The sequence below is a fragment of the Dreissena polymorpha genome, chromosome 9 (genome assembly GCF_020536995.1).
Source record: "Dreissena polymorpha isolate Duluth1 chromosome 9, UMN_Dpol_1.0, whole genome shotgun sequence".
Lineage (NCBI taxonomy): Eukaryota > Metazoa > Mollusca > Bivalvia > Myida > Dreissenidae > Dreissena > Dreissena polymorpha.
Window position 1 is genome coordinate 73,806,678 of NC_068363.1, and position 17,055 is coordinate 73,823,732.

The 17,055-nt window shown below is 35.6% G+C and overlaps 1 protein-coding gene and 1 long non-coding RNA gene across 4 annotated transcripts in view; one reads left to right on the top strand and one right to left on the bottom strand.

Moving 5' to 3' along the window:
• Positions 1-17,055, top strand: part of LOC127843845 (uncharacterized) — a 148,841-nt gene that overhangs the window by 41,715 nt on the left and 90,071 nt on the right. The window lies entirely within an intron of this gene.
• LOC127843816 (receptor-type tyrosine-protein phosphatase alpha-like) overlaps positions 1-17,055 on the bottom strand; it is a 75,738-nt gene that overhangs the window by 27,354 nt on the left and 31,329 nt on the right. The window contains exons 11-13 of one of the 3 annotated variants that reach the window (XM_052373647.1): positions 15,771-15,788; positions 4,363-4,544; positions 3,339-3,426 (exon numbers count right to left, since the gene is read on the bottom strand). In XM_052373647.1, the coding sequence (XP_052229607.1) occupies positions 3,339-3,426; positions 4,363-4,544; positions 15,771-15,788 (288 nt within the window). Of the gene's footprint in view, positions 1-3,338; positions 3,427-4,362; positions 4,545-15,761; positions 15,789-17,055 lie in introns of all 3 variants that reach the window. The other 2 variants (XM_052373646.1, XM_052373648.1) reach the window with 2 other exon arrangements.

Here is a 17,055-nt window from a genome sequence, read left to right on the forward strand (position 1 = left end):
TTGTCGTCTGCTAAAATGTTGTCTGCAGAATTTCTAAAATTAGCATTTTCTTCCATTTTTTTTTCAAAGAATACTATCAGAATAGCAAACAGTTGGGATCCTGATGAGACGCAACGTTCTGTGGCGTCTCATCTGGATCCAAACTGTTTGCAAAGGCCTTCAAAATTCAGTTCCAGCGCTGAAAGAGTTAATGCATACACAGTGCTTCCACTCTGAAAATAAAACACGTCTTTGAAAGAAATAAAAAGCTGCTTAACGCTGCACTTTTCAGTACACAGTAAACACTGCATGTAACAATGTTAAGGTGCCAACAAATTACTATAACAATTCTTATAACCATACATTGTCACATATTATGTAAATTGCAGATTATGATGAGCATAAAAAAAGAAGAGATGAAATGGACAATAATTTTTCATACCATAATAGGAGGTTATATTGTAATTCAGGATAACCAAATTAAGAAATGCAAATAATTAATGTCACTCAACAAGCATTATGGTTCATTATGAAAATCCTTTGTGATTGCTTTTGGCTATTTTTGTACACATTTAATGATTAAATTGCTAACCGCAAAGGATATTTGTGTCAAATGCTTATGAAAAACACCTCACATATTAAACATAAAAGTACACTCAAGATTTAAGCATTCCTTTGCTCAAACACCAGTTTTAAGCATTCCTTTGGTCAAACACACTCAAACAGAAGCACTGAGAAGAAATGAGGTTCAGTGACAATAGACCTGAGATTAAATGATGAGATGCATTTGTTATGTACAACCGCACCAGAAATATATGAAAAAGAAATGTCACATGTAGTTTTTACTATCAGTACTAATGCCTATAAATGCTTGAACAAATTAACTACAAAACTATTGACATTTAAAGGTATACAAACACTAACAGTTGGTGGTATAAAATAACATGTATTAGCATCTAATATAGTTATAATAAACTATTTATCATGCAAAACATCCGATCCAGCATATATGTTCATTAGAAACTTGATTATGATGACACTATGATGTTGTTGTTTGTTGTTTTAAATGATGAGGAAGAGTTATAAATGAACCAACCATGCAAACTCGTAACTGTCTTAAAGCAGGCATGCCATACCAAGAACAAAAAGAAAAAAAAGAAAGAAAACATATTTTATTATGTTCTGCTATAAATAAATCAAATAAGTTTGTATTAACATAATATTCACTAAATAAGGATAATAATTCACTGCTTCTTTATAGTTTACCTTCTAATGTTGTTACAGGAAAAAAAACTTGAATACCTTACTTACAGTACAATTAATACTGACATGTACCAGGAGCTTTAGAGTATCTAACCTTGCTTCACAAATATCTACACACAATATGGGGACAGTACATGGCTAATATAAAATATAAATTGTTGTTTTCAAGCTCCATTATGGATCATGCACATTTTGTAATTTTTGTAGCTGTAATTTTAGCATGTTTTTTCCCCAAATATTTACAGCAGCACAGTAAACATCCACAGTTTTAACTTATTCAAAGTTGTTTCCTGTCACCATTTATTTAGTGTAAACCTATTTATTTTACCTTGTTTGCATCAAAAGACTATGGCTTATTTTTAACGTTCTTAAGTCCCTTTCCTGGGACTAGAACCAGTATATGTACTTCATGTCTATGGGGGAGATCTAAAGAACGCTCCAACAATGGGGATTGAACGCGTGACCTCCTGGTCACTAGGTTGTCACCATATCCACTATGCCACAGAAGATTTCTTATTTATTTCTATGTGTTTATTCCAAAATTTGATGCTTTTGAATAGTTGTATGCTTATCCATGAAAGTTTACCTCCCAGTGTTTACATCAAAACACTTTTAAGTTATACGTCTTAAGCCTTTCTTTCAATTGTATAATTCCCCCTATCTCAAATGGATTTAAGACTAAATCTAAGACTGAATTGTACTTTCATACAACAGTTTAACTAAGTTTGGCAGTACTGGCTAATATCATAATCCCTGGAATCCTTGTAGATCCCTGTTACTATCTGGCATCCCCACTTTAAGTCCAGGGTGGTTCTGTTTTAACAAGTCACTAGTTTATTACTATAGGTACCTGAAAAGCTTGTGAGGTTTTGATGAATCTGAAACACTGTTCAAATGACATGCTTTGTAAATATTTACCAGTAGCCCTTTCTGCACTTTATACCTAACGGTACCACGCTAATTTATGAAATTCTTTTTTTGCTTATCAGTACCCAGGAATGATTTTGCTGGAAAGTCTGTTTATTTGACATTACCAACCTACTGGTCTTCCACAATTTATAAAACATAAAAACTTTGAAAATGTTTGCAAAATCTTTCGATTTCCTTCCCCAAAAGAGCTTAGAAATAAAAAGAACAATAAGCAGAATTGAATGCCTATTAGTAACAAGAGCACTGCATAGAGGGTGCCAACGCTCGGCTGCGGGTGTAGTTTTAGTTAATTTTATTCTTTTTTAGGTCACAGTGACCTTGACCTTTGACCTAGTGACCAAAAAATGGGTGTGGTGTGTAGAACTTATCAAGGTGCAGCTACATATGAAGTTTCAAAGTTGTAGGTGGAAGCACTTTGATTTTAGAGCCAACGTTAAGGTTTTAGAACGACGCGGACGGCAGACGAGTTGGGTATGACAATACCTCAGGTTTTCTCCAAAAACAGCCGAGCTAAAAACACAATACCCTACCAAAAATGTACCCATTTAAGTCTAAATATGCAGAGAAGTTAGCTTATCAATCACCATTAAATACTGTACAATATCTCAAGTGTGCCGACTGACAGGCTTATCTCAACAAAAATGCAAAAAATCCAAAATGTTAAATTTCTTTTTGGTCCTTGGTGTCCAGTCAAAACATTTGCATTCTGACTGGTTTCTTGGTTGTATATCGTATTTGTATTGCTCATATTAGGGGCAATCTTAATATCAGACAGAATAGTATACTTAATCAAAGAATACATAAGACTTTTAACTTAATTGTCATCCTATATTGACAAACATTCATCAGAAATCAAATTAGATTTTTTATTCATTCATTACTATAATGTCCTCAACTAATATTTTCAAATGAACTTAAAACAACCATTGTAAAGACAAGTTCACAGGTCAAACATGTTAACAGTTGCATATCTTAAATTTCAATGCTTTCAATGTTGCTATATAGACATTTTTTCTGAGACTTACATAAATCTATATAATGGCAATTTTGGGTAAAACTAGTTCCCAGAATTGTGAGCTACATCAGTCTTAAATACATCTATCTAATACAATAGTTCAATATGAAAAATAATACATTTCCAAGCTGATAAACAGTCAAGTACTTACATGCAATTATATCCGCATATCTATTTTTTGGTTTGTTTTCTGGTTTTAAAGCTGTGTGACACAGAGCCAAAAGTCCAGTTGGCAAGTCCTGGAAAGACAGAACAATGCGGATGAAATAACATGATATTTTTTGCATAAGAATCGCAAATTGCCATAAAAAACAATTCTGTGTTTCATGAAGTAGAGTATCTACTTTAAACCAATTCTCTTCCATACACAGTAAATCTTTATTATTATTAGTCTATTGCACATAATAGTCATTTAGATACTTGCAAAATGCATCTTAAGAGAATCTTACGTTTTGTACATTGTTACCTGGACATAAGATCCATTTTTCAAAATACAAAGGGTATTTATCAACTAGACCAGAACAAACAAACTTCTAATCTTGTAAGGAAAAATATTTTCTTTTACACTGCTGAAGAACACACCATTGCAAACTTAATACAGCATATAAATTGTGTTTGATATAGAGGATATTTGTTGGATTCGGTGGATTATCGATTTTAATTCACGAGTGATCATAGAAAATAATATTTTCACGAGTGGCGCAGCCACGAGTGAAAATATATATTTTATATGATCACGAGTGAATTAAAATCGATTATCCACCGAACCCAACAAATTTTCTTTTTATTTTATGCTTTTTTTTCACAGTTTATATACATTGTTAAAGGGTTTAACTAAAGAATTTCGCTTGGAAAATGACGTCATTTCGTCAAAAAAATGACGTCATTTAACATAAACAGTGAAAATTATCGATAATTTTCACTGATAATTTTCATTGTTTGAAACAGTGAAATTATCAGTTTTAATTCACTGATATTTCTCTATAAACCACCGGAAAGCATAAAATAAATTGTCTTTAAACATTAGTGTTTCTAAACAAAAATCCAGTAGAAGTCCCTGATAAGCCTGTGCAGACTGCAAATGCTAATATGGGGTGACACTTGATGCACAAGCATCCAGCCCAGTTGACCCGAGCAAGGCTCATAGCCACACAATGCCTCCAGTATCTACGTACCCGGTGCTCGCCTTTAATCACGTCAAAGTCTGTTTCGCGTGCCTTTTTTATGAAGGCCTGCAGTTTCTCCACAGGGATGGGGTTGGTCAGACTGTGGTTGTTGAGGTTCACATAAATCGGTTCATGGTTGTAGTGGGTTACATCCATGCTGTCCTCTGCAACAACCCCTTCATCTTCCTCAACTGGAGAGAAACAGGAGAATATGAGCTTTGTTCTGAGAAAACAGGGCTTAATACATGGCCTGAAATGTCATCCCACTTGATTCCAAACAGGCTAATCATTGATGACACTTTTCCCTTGTATGGTATTATTTGTTAAAAGGAAGTTGCTTTTAAACAAAAATCTAGTTCATGTGGAAAGTGTTGTCCTTGATAAGCCTGTTATGACTGCACAGGCAAATCTGGGACAACACTTTCCACACATGCATTCAGCCCTGTTTTCCCAGAGAGAGGTTTATATGAATCATACATAATCATACTTGAAGTTTTATTTAGATAGGTAACAGCCAAGCAGGTATTAAAAGGTTTATCAGGCATAATTGCCGAATCATCAGATGGACAGAAAAAAGGATTTCAAGTTTGCTACCCTTCCATACTTCAGACTGTACCCAAATATAGCAGATTCAGTCATGTCCATATTTAATAAAAAAATCTAGCAATTATAAGGCATGAAATAATGGAACAGTAATGCACACACGCATATCTTAAAAAACATAAATGATCTTCATTTGAAGTAAGTAATTTTAAAAATTCAAGATGAATGACAATGTCACAGTTTGAGCAAGCTTGGATGCAAACAAGCACACACATATATTTGACTAGAGTTTCTGCTATACAAATGTATCAAGCTTTCTTCCAGTCAGCTCGACAACAAAATCATAATAGTATTTAAATAATACACGGATATTGCAAAATAGTATAACTGTGTAACAGTAATAAACAAGAGCACCGCCTTGCGGGTGCAGACCGCTCATCTATTTTCTTTTTAAAGGTGAAGGGACTCTCATTTTCAATCACAAAGGAGGGAGGGGTGGAGTGAAGAGGGGTATATAGTGTGGGGTTGTGGACATTTATTACATTATCTTCCAAAAAAGCGAAAAAAAAAAAAAAAAAAAATCAGGGGCGGGGGGGGGGGGGGGGGGGGGGGGGGGGGCGGGGCCGGGCTGATGGGGGGGGGGTTGGATTTTTGGGTGCGGATGGTTTGACGGTATCAAACATAAAAGCGTCTTTAAAAAAAAATGGGGGGAGGGGGGGTTATGTATAGTGTATAGTGGAGGGTGTTGTGGTGGTAATTTGTGAGATGATCTTAAAAAAAAAAAAAAAAAAAAAGGGGGAGGGGGTGGTTGGGGAGGGGTGGGTTGGGTCGGTGTGGGTGGGGGGGGAGGGGCGGTGTGGTGGCGGGTGGGGCCGAGTGGGTTGGGTGGGGGGGGGTATAGTTGTGAGGGTGTGGTGTTCATTTGTGAGATGATTTAAAACAAAAAAAAAAAAAAAAAAAAAAAAAAATTATGGGGGGGGGAAGGGGGGGGGGGAGGTGCACGGGGGTGGTTTGGGTGGAGTCTATGTGGTAGTCAGGGTAAGGAGTCGTTTAGTCAAAAAGCTAATCAATCAAATATAATCATAATAAAAAAGTATGGACAATTTTAGCAAAATTTTATAATTTGACCTTGAGAGTCAAGGTCATTCAAAGGTCAAGGTAAAATTCAACTTGCCAGGTACAGTAACCTCATGATAGCATGAAAGTATTTGAAGTTTGAAAGCAATAGCCTTGATACTTAAGAAGTAAAGTGGATCGAAACACAAAATTTAACCATATATTAAAAGTTACTAAGTCAAAAAAGGGCCATAATTCCGTAACAATGACAACCATAGTTATGCAACTTGTCCTTTTACTGTACCCGTATGATAGTTTGTGAGTGTTCCAAGTATGAAAGCAATATCTATGATTCTTTAGGGGTAAAGTGGACCAAAACATAAATCTTAACCAAATTTTCAATTTTCTAAGTATAAAGGGCCCATAATTCCGTCCAAATGCCAGTCAGAGTTACATAACTTTGCCTGCACGGTCCCCTTAGGATAGTTCTTAAGTGTTGCAAGTATGAAAGCAATAGCTTTGATACTGTAGGAATAAAGTGGACCTACCACAAAACTTAATCAAATTTTCAATTTTCTAAGTATAAAAAGGGCACATAATTCTGTCAAAATGCCAGTCAGAGTTACATTACTTTGCCTGCACAGTCCCCTTATGATAGTTAGTAAGTGTTGCAAGTATGAAAGCAATAGCTTTGATGCTTAAGGAATAAAATGGACCTAAACACAAAACTTAACCGAAATTTTCAATTTTCTAAGTATAAAAAGGGCACATAATTCTGTCAAAATGCACGCCAGAGTTATCTAACTTTGCCTGCCCAGTCCCCTCATGATAGTAAGTAAGTGTACCAAGTTTGAATGCAATAGCATTGATACTTACTGAGAAAAGTGGACCTAAACGCAAAACTTAACCAAAATTTTCAATTTTCTAAGTATAAAAAGGGCACATAATTCTGTCAAAATGCACGCCAGAGTTATCTAACTTTGCCTGCCCAGTCCCCTCATGATAGTAAGTAAGTGTACCAAGTTTGAATGCAATAGCATTGATACTTTTTGAGAAAAGTGGACCTAAACGCAAAACTTAACCGGACGCCGACGCCAACGCCAACGCCGACGCCAAGGTGATGACAATAGCTCATAATTTTTTTCAAAAAATAGATGAGCTAAAAATGTTTTGTATACAATATAAAAATATACTATGTATAAAGAGCATATTTGTTGGATTCGGTGGATTATTGATTTTAATTCACGAGTGATCATAGAAAATAATATTTTTACAAGTGGCGCAGCCACGAGTGAAAAAATATATTTTCTATTATCACAAGTGATTTAAAATCAATATTCCACCGAATCAAACAAATTTTCTTTTTATTGCATCCTTTTTTTTCACAGTTTATATACAATTGTTTAAGAGTTGAACTAAAGAATTTCGCTGGGATAATGACATCATTTCGTTAAAAAAATGACGTCATTTCACAGTAAACAGTGAAAACTATCAATAATTTTCTCTATTAATTTTCACTGTTTGAAACAGTGAAATTATCAGTTTTAATTCACTGATATTTCTCTATAAACCACTGGAAAGCATAAAATAAAATATGCTAATGTGATTATTGTTTGTGTTGACAGGTACACATGGCAACATCAAAAGCAGACAATAACATGGAAAACAATCAGATGCATCAGCTAGGGTACCGGGGTAATGTTCAATCCTTTTGTTTCATTAGAACTATACAGTCACTGTGATAATAGGAAACATCCAGTCAACTGGTCAGACTGACAATATGAACTCTATCCATGCATGAAAAACTAATTTTTAAACAATTGTATTCAACAAGTGTGACTACACAGTCAACAAGAGCACCACATAGCGGGTTCCAACGCTCGGCTGAGGGTGCAGGTGTGAATAAATGAAAGCTTGTCGGAATATTATTTTTTTTGGGGGGAGGGGGGGGGGGGGTTACAGTGAACTTGACCTTTGACCTGGAGACCAAACAAGAGCTGTCAGAGGACAGTGTGCTCGACTATTCGAGTGCTTGACAGTATAACGTAAGATGGAGAGGGGGGGGTTTAATGTGGGTGGGTGATCCTTTAATAGATGATCTTTCAAAAATAAGAAAACAATTTTTTATTTTTTTGGGGGGGGGGGGAAGGTTGGGGGGGGGGGGGGGGAGAGGGGGATATAATGTGGGTGTGTGATAATTTAATAGATGATCTTTCAAAAATAAGAAAAAAACAAAATTGTTGGGGGTAGGCGGGTTGGGGGGGGGGGGGGAGGGTTTGGGTGGAGTGCATTGTGGTATGTAAGGCAAGTGTTGTTTTGTCAAACTTTAGCATAGATTTATCAATAATATGCATATTCTAGGTATAAAAGGGGCCATAATTCTGTCAAAATGCTTGATACAGTTGTGTGCTCTTGTTTATAGGTTGGGGTCATGATTGTTAACAAGTATGCAAAATATGAAAGCAATATGGCAAGGGACACAGGAAATATTTGGGGTAGTACGCAAACTTTAACATAGATTTATCAATAATATGCTTATTCTAAGTATAAAAGGGGCCATAATTCTGTCAAAATTCTTGATACAGTTGTCTGCTCTTGTTTATAGGTTGGGGTCATGATGGTAAACAAGTATGCAAAATATGAAAGCAATATGTCAAAGGACATTGAAAATATTTGGTGTAGCACGCAAACTTTAACATTTGCACGCAAACAGACACGGGAACGGGAAAGGCAACGCCGACGCGAGTATGATAGCTCCACTATATATATTTCATAAATAATAGTCGTGCTAAAAATGGGTGTGGCGTGAAGAACTCATCAAGGTGCAGCTACATATGAAGTTTCAAAGTTGTAGGTGGCAGCACATTGATTTTAGAGCCAATGTAAAGGTTTTAGCAAGATGCCGCCTTCAGACGGCGGACAACACGATGAGCTGGCTATGACATTACCTTGGGTTTTCTACGAAAACAGCCGAGCTAATAAGAACAAAATCTACTATAATAAATACCATTTAAATCAAACATGTCCCTGGATGTTTTGAAAATGTGCTCATTTCTTTTGTAAAATGGGATAGCTTGCTTGTAAAATATGGCTTTGAACCAATATCAAATAATTTGTTTTCAACAGAATATTACCGCGGTCAAACTCACACTTTTCCTGAGTTACCTGGTTTACCATTTCTAAGTGAACATACTTATGCCATTAGTTGCCCTACTTTAATAAGAGGTGGTAAGAGAATGACTGTAGAGAGGATAACATGACAAATCCCTGCACATGTTCTATTGCTGGACTGGGGATCTAACACACAATCCTTTGGTTTGAAGTCCAGCGTTCTACACAAGGAGCTAGCCTGTCCGACCAGTAGTTTAAACTTTAAATATCAGCATATAAGGTAAATAATACAATGAACACATATTTTTAAATAGCAGCTATAATAATATTTATTATATTCCTGCTTGATTATCATACCTCCTTTTAGTTTTTGAAACAACAGGAGAACAAAAGTTCTCCATGTGTTACACAAATTTTTCACTGAACAAGTGTTAAGACTACATCTGCTCAACTTACTGCAAACAGGATTTCAGCTTTGTAAAATCTTTAGTAGCCACATACTACGCTTGTCACATACATACAAATTACTTATGACCCACATCATAAGAAAAAGGGTCTAACACCATATGCAGCTGGCCTAGCTTCAAACCAGTCTGTACAGGAGCTACTCTGTGGCTTATGAGACCATCAAACCTTGCATGAGTTTAAAGCGGACAGCGTAGGTCCAGACTACCATTGGAGCTCAAGTGGTCTTGAGCTAGAGTCAGAGTGGTCCCATATGGCTTAAGACCCATTTTCACATGACGAGACTCAGGTCTACAAAGATGATCAATAAAATACATCATTTTTATCATTTGTGAGACATTTAATTGTAAGAGACTTGATTAGTCACATGAATGCTAATTCTAATATCCTTGATTTGTTTGATTGGTGTGGACGTCAAGGTAAAACAACTTTACATGAACTGTGCTTGAAGATTAAACAAAACATGGTTCACACTTCTGTCCATGGAATGTCTCTCAATTATGTCAAGTAAGGATGAATTGAGAGTCAAGTCCTTCAACATTAAGACAATACTTCTTATGTCAGAGTGGTATTGCGTTAAATCGACTGTATTTTGACAAAGAACAGCAAAAAAAGCTTTCAATGTTCAAAATGCTAGAGATGTGCCCACTTTACAATACCGGTAATTCATCTCAAAAGACATACTCTGTTATTGCAAACAGAAGATGAACCATGAAACATTTCTTAAACATTCATTCATCAATGTCAACACTTTTTCTTTGTTGTTGTTATTTTTATTCAGAAAGGTGTTCTTTAGCAATGTTTTTTTCCACATGTTCAGTTTTATAAACACTTTCACGGACTTCTCCTTTGAAAACCTTGCAGCTCTATGTCAATTTCACAGCAACAATATTCTTAATTGAGTCTGATGATGATGACAAGATGCTACTCTGTTGACCTTTGACATTGTTCTGGGAAGACTGAAATAAAAGATCCTAATATTTCAACAAAAAACAAGAGCAAACAAGGAATGTGTTTGTCAGAAACACTATGTCCCCTTCTGTGCCGCTTTGACTTTTTTTTGGACCTTTGACCTTGAAGGATGACCTTGACCTTCCACCACTCAAAATGTGCAGCTCCATGAGATACACATGCATGCCAAATATCAAGTTGCTATCTTCAATATTGCAAAAGTATTCATAAAATGAGCGATTTTGGCCATATACATTTGACCTCTGACCTTGAAGGATGACCTTGACCTTTCACCACTCAAAATGTGCAGCTTCATGAGATACACATGCATGCCAAATATGAAGTTGCTATCTTCAATATAGCAAAAGTTATTGCAAAATGTTAAAGTTGGCGCAAACAGACAGACCAACAGACAGACCAACAGACCAGAAGTTGCTTTCTTCAATATTGCAAAAGTTATGGCAAAATGTTAAAGTTTGGGCAAACAAACCAACAGACCAACGTACAGACCAACAGACAGGGCAAAAACAATATGTCCCCCCACTATAGTGGTGGGGGACATAAAAACACATTTTTACACTTCTGGTAGATTTTACTAGAATTCAAAGTCAAATAATTATATCATAAACAAGGGCTGTTTGTAAAACATGCATGCCCCCCTATATGGGCTATAAGTTGTAGTAGCAGCCATTGTGTGAATACGTTTTTGTCACTGTGAATGGTGGTGGTGGTGGTGGTGGTAGCAGAAGAAATAGTAGTAGTAGTAGTAGTAGTAGTAGTAGTAGTAGTAGTAGTAGTAGTAGTAGTAGTAGTAGTAGTAGTAGTAGTAGAAGTAGTAGTAGTAGTAGTAGTAGTAGAAGTAGTAGTAGTAGTAGTAGTAGCAGCAGCAGCAGCAGCAGTGGTGGTAACAGAAGAAATACTAGTAGTAGTAGTAGTAGTATAATAATAGTAGTAGTAGTAGTAGTAGTAGTAGTAGTAGTAGTAGTAGTAGTAGTAGTAGTAGTAGTAGTAGTAGTAGTAGTAGTAGTAGTAGTAGTAGTAGTAGTAGTAGTAGTAGTAGAAGTAGTAAGAGTAGTAGTAGGTGGTGGTGGTGGTAGCAGAAGAAATAGTAGTAGTAGTAGTAGTAGTAGTAGTAGTAGTAGTAGTAGTAGTAGTAGTAGTAGTAGTAGTAGTAGAAGTAGTAGTAGTAGTAGTAGTAGTAGTAGTAGTAGTAATAGTAGTAATAGTAGTAGTAGTAGTAGAGCAGTAGTAGTAGTAGTAGTAGTAGTAGTAGTAGTAGTAGTAGTAAAAGTAGTAGTAGTAGTAGTAGTAGTAGTAGTAGTAGTAGTAGTAGTAGTAGTAGTAGTAGTAGTAGTAGAGTAGTAGAAGTAGTAGTAGTAGTAGTAGTAGTAGTAGTAGTAGTAGTAGTAGTAGTAGTAGTAGTAACAGTAGAAGTAGTAGTAGTAGTAGTAGCAGCAGCAGTAGCAGCAGTAGTAGTAGTAGTAGAAGTAGTAGTAGTAGTAGTAGTAGTAGTAGTAGTAGTAGTAGTAGTAGTAGTAGTAGTAGTAGTAGTAGTAGTATGCATTACAAAAATGCAGTAAGCCTTACATTTGGTAAAATTTAAATATATTACAAGGGAGGCAAATCTGTAACAATAAATTTAAACTGATTGCATTTGTTTCCCCTGTAGTGTATTACCTCCCCTGTCCTGCTTATATTTATATTAATCAACAAAATTAAACATTAACACAATATTTAATATACAAAATATACAAAAAATCTCATATTCTGATAATATTTTTACTGATCCACTGTATTTTACTAAAAGGATGATGTTTCATTGGACTGATAATTATAGATTTAGGATTACAGACCAGTTGCTTCAGTAATATTGTTCAGAGTGTGCCCTGTTGGCCGCGTATGCATTCTTGAATTATCATTCAAAAAACCATTTATCTATTTCGAGTCACCGTGACCTTGACCTTTGACCTCAAAATCAATAGGGGTCATCTGCGAGTCATGATCAATGTACCTATGAAGTTTCATGATCCTAGGCCCAAGTGTTCTTGAGTTATCGTATGACAACCACCTGGTGGATGGACCGACCGACCTACCGACCGACCGACATGAGCAAAGCAATATACCCCCTCTTCTTCGAAGGGGGGCATAATAATTGTTTTGTTGATATTCTTTAAGTTTTGAAATATGTTGTTGGTTTGATTTTCACTACTTCCATGACATTTCTGTAACACAATAGCATATTTACAAGGCCAGCACCATGGATGAGCCTGAATAATATCAGCACAACAGGAAGGCATTTGCTTCAATAGACAATACTTAACGATAGTGTGCAAAATATTTATAGATTTAACACATACCAAACATCCAATGGATGCATCTCGTTAATTTCCAACAAGAGACATGTAAATGTCCCAAGTATCGTACATCATACAAAAAAATGATATTTTCTCTAGGAAAACATTGGTTAATGCATGTGCATAAAGTGTTGTCGAAGATAAGCCTGTGCAGTACACATTGGCTTATCAGGGACAACACTTTCCGCTTTTATGGGAATTTTTGTTTAAAGAATGTCTCTTCTCAACAAAAATCCTGCTTTGCGGAAAGTGTTGCCCCTGATAAGTCTCTGCAGACTGCTGGGACAACACTTGAAACACCATGCAACTTGCCCAGATTTCCTAGCTTGAGGTTCTTACAAAACAATGTCATATTTTACCATTTCTGTCGGGCATTCATGACATGTTGTCAATGCCTTGTCTACCAAACTCGGCTGCTGGGTAGCTAAAATCAATAGAACAGTATAATAAAGATTAATTTATTAAAATCAGTACATTTCTGAGCATTGTGCATTATACAGAAAATGTAATTTATATTCCTGGTATATACAATATCATGCATTAAACATGATGTGGAGTAAGCTGCCTTGCATGTAGATTAGCTAGTGACATTAGTTAAAGCAACAAAAACCCTTAGCATGGCAAACCATGTAGTAAGACCTTCTTAAACAATTACAATTTTTAACATTCATAAAATGGAAAATAAGATCATTGAAATTATTATTAATATTAACCATAGAAATATTGTAATAAAGTAAGATTAAATATAAAAAACCCAAAAGAGAAGTAGACACAAGTATTGTTAATACAGAAAAAAAAATCCTACTTACCACACACCACGTGATTAACAGGCAAGTATCGTTAGCTGGAAAGGTTAGCGTCATACACCATCCAGATAGTGATATTGCCGTTCTTCGATTTATTGATAAAAAATATCTTAACATCGCGCGCTATGATGTAGGGGAGTTTCCTCCTTCTATATTGGTGTCACTTAATGCATGTGCGTAAAGTGCCGTCCCAGATTAGCCAATGCAGTCTGCACAGGCTATTCAGGGACGACACTTTACGTTTATATGGTATTTTTAGTTTCAAGGAAGTCCCTTCTTACCGAAAATCAAGTTTTGGCGGAAAGTGTCCTCCTTGATTAGCCTGTGAGGATTGCACAGGCTAATATGGGATGACACTTTACACACATGCATTAAGCCCAGTTTTCTCAGAACGCAGCTCATTTGTATTCTAATACATGTACTGTTTGAATATTTATCACAGTTGAAAGCAAGCTGCCTGTTTACTTTTGTAAAATATATTGAAATAATGACTAGGTTACAAAATAGCGAACATTTTATTAAGAATGACGACTGAATATGAGTTTCTCGAAGTTTTCCTTTAAATAAATTGTCTATTAGAAAACAAAATTATTACATCTTCAGTTGGAATATGTATGAGGTACTTATAAAGTATATAATGCAAGTCATATGCTAAGTCTGCATAATTGTATCATAATACATCCAGGGGCTGTAAATATGCAAAACAAATATATGTGCCATATGTAGAAGAAGAAAATAACATAAAGACTTACAGCCAGAAACTGACTATATGACCATAAAATTATGGAAATATGTTATTATTGTAATAGAACGGGTTCTTGAATCTTACAAAGCTCCAGATAAGGGTCGTATTTTCGTAATTACGAATTATTTTCAAGTCTGTTATGTATTTATTTTAAAATCTTGTCGTACCATTAATATAAAGAAGTGAAACTCCAGCTGCTGGAGCAGTATTACAAAATCAAGTTACAAATATTATTTTTACATCTGTTCGTATCGATTTTTTAATTGAGTTCTTTTCGCGTATTAAAGATCTTTTCAGTGCTTATATAGAATGGTTAACGGGTTTGTTTAACAAAGCGCATTTTTTCCAATAAAAGCGGCGTGGACAGTCTATCTGTCAAAAATCAACGGCGGTGCCCAGAGAGCGTCCTAAAAAACTGCAAAGCGTGCAAAAACACGCTTTTAACATATTGTACGCAAAGTGAGCCGAAGTTGAATGTTAATAAAAACATTATAGAAAAGATCTTATACGATGTTGTATGTTCAGTTGCCGACACAGTCGGAAAAGCTATTAAAAAACGCGACACGACGGGTCCAAACTTAAACAAAAAAAACATTGAACGAGTGGAATGGAACAATTTACGTGGCTAATCGTTATAAAGATTGAAAGGGAGACCCGTTTTAATTGTGAAATATGTTAAAATTCATCTAAGGCATGCAATCTAAGTACAGTTTGGGCATATAAAGGTATTTGAAAAATAAAATTGTATAATACTGAATAGACACTGTTGAACTTGTATAAATAAAGTTGCTAGTATGTTTATTTTGATTTTTTTGCATGAAAATAACCATTATTATTTATTTTTAGGTCATTTAGAATAGAAAAGTTAAGAATTATTTTCCAAAAATTAGTAGTAACGTTAAGAATAAAATTTCAGAGTTAAGAATTCTTTTTGAAAATCTGGTAGTAACGTTAAGAATTTCACAAAACCTTATCTGGAGCTCTGATCTTACCCCTAAAGAGGAGTTTAAAGGTTCAAATTGAATGAAGAACAAAGTAATCAACTGTTTATTATAAAAAATTAAAACAAACAAAATATATATGCATAATAATTTATATCCATATACATATAATATAGACAAAGCTTGTTATCGTAACTGAAAGCAAGGTAGCACAGGAGAAAAAAGCAGGAGTAAAGCAATAAATGACAATTATCTATTCAAAAACAGTAACTTAATAGTGCTTGCTTGATGATAAACTTGAATATGATAAAATTTAAAGGGTGTTGTAAATTAGTGAACCCAGGTGGAAAGGTAGTTCAAAGTAACAAATTAAGAAGAACAAGAATTGTCACTGTTGCAGAGGTACAACATATGTTTGAGAGTCCACATGGCTTACCGCACTTACATGTTGGCTTGGAGTGAGCTGTAACACAAAACAACTGTGTGACAAGCCATAATAGACCTCTACTATGCTCAACTACACTTCATGACAGTGAAACTCACATTGACCGACAGCAAGACTTTTAGTATAATCATCCATTTAAAACTATAACAAAATAGGAATCAAAAGTGTCAACCACTAAAAGTAACAAGGGCTGTTTGTAAAACATGCATGCCCCCCATATGGGCTCTAAGTTGTAGTGACAGCCATATTGTAAATATGTTTTTTGTCACTGTGACCTTGACCTTTGACCTAGTGACCTGAAAATCAATAGGGGTCATCTGCGAGTCATGATCAATGTACCTATGAAGTTTCATGATCCTAGCCATAAGCTTTTCTGAGTTATCATCAGGAAACCATTTTACTATTTCGGGTCACTGTGACCTTGACCTTTGACCTAGTGACCTGAAAATCAATTGGGGTCATCTGCCAGTCATGATCAATGTACCTATGAAGTTTCATGATCCTAGGCATAAGCATTCTTGAGTTATCATCCGGAAACCATTTTACTATTTCGGGTCACCGTGACTATGACCTTTGACCTAGTGACCTGAAAATCAATAGGGGTCATCTGCTGGTCATGATCAATCTACCTATCAAGTTTCATGATCCTAGGCAAAAGGGTTCTTGAATTATCATCCGGAAACCATTTTACTATTTCGGGTCACCGTGACCTTGACCTTTGACCTAGTGATCTGAAAATCAACAGGGGTCATCTGCTAGTCATGATCAATCTACCAATGAAGTTTCATGATCCTAGGCATAAGCGTTCTTGAATTATCATCCGGAAACCATTTTACTATTTCGGGTCACAGTGACCTTGACCTTTGACCTAGTGACCTCAAAATCAATAGGGGTCATCTGTGAGTCATGATCAATGTACCTATGAAGTTTCATGATCCTAGGCCTAAGCGTTCTTGAGTTATCGTCTGACAACCACCTGGTGGACGGACCGACCGACAGACCGACCGACCGACATGAGCAAAGCAATAAACCCCCTCTTCTTCGAAGGGGGGCATAACAATTTAGAACTAATTAGTAAGAACATTAAAGTCTAAAAAAAAAAATGAAACCAGGGCCCTGCATCAAAAACCTACTAAATATTTGAGCTCATCTGAGAAGGTGCAATTTGAGTGTTGAGAATGTTGGTCAGCACATTACACAATCTTAAATCTCAGCACACATTGTTCCTCAAACTCAGTTAAGTCTGACTTTTATGAACACCAAATTGAGCATGACAGTAAGTCAT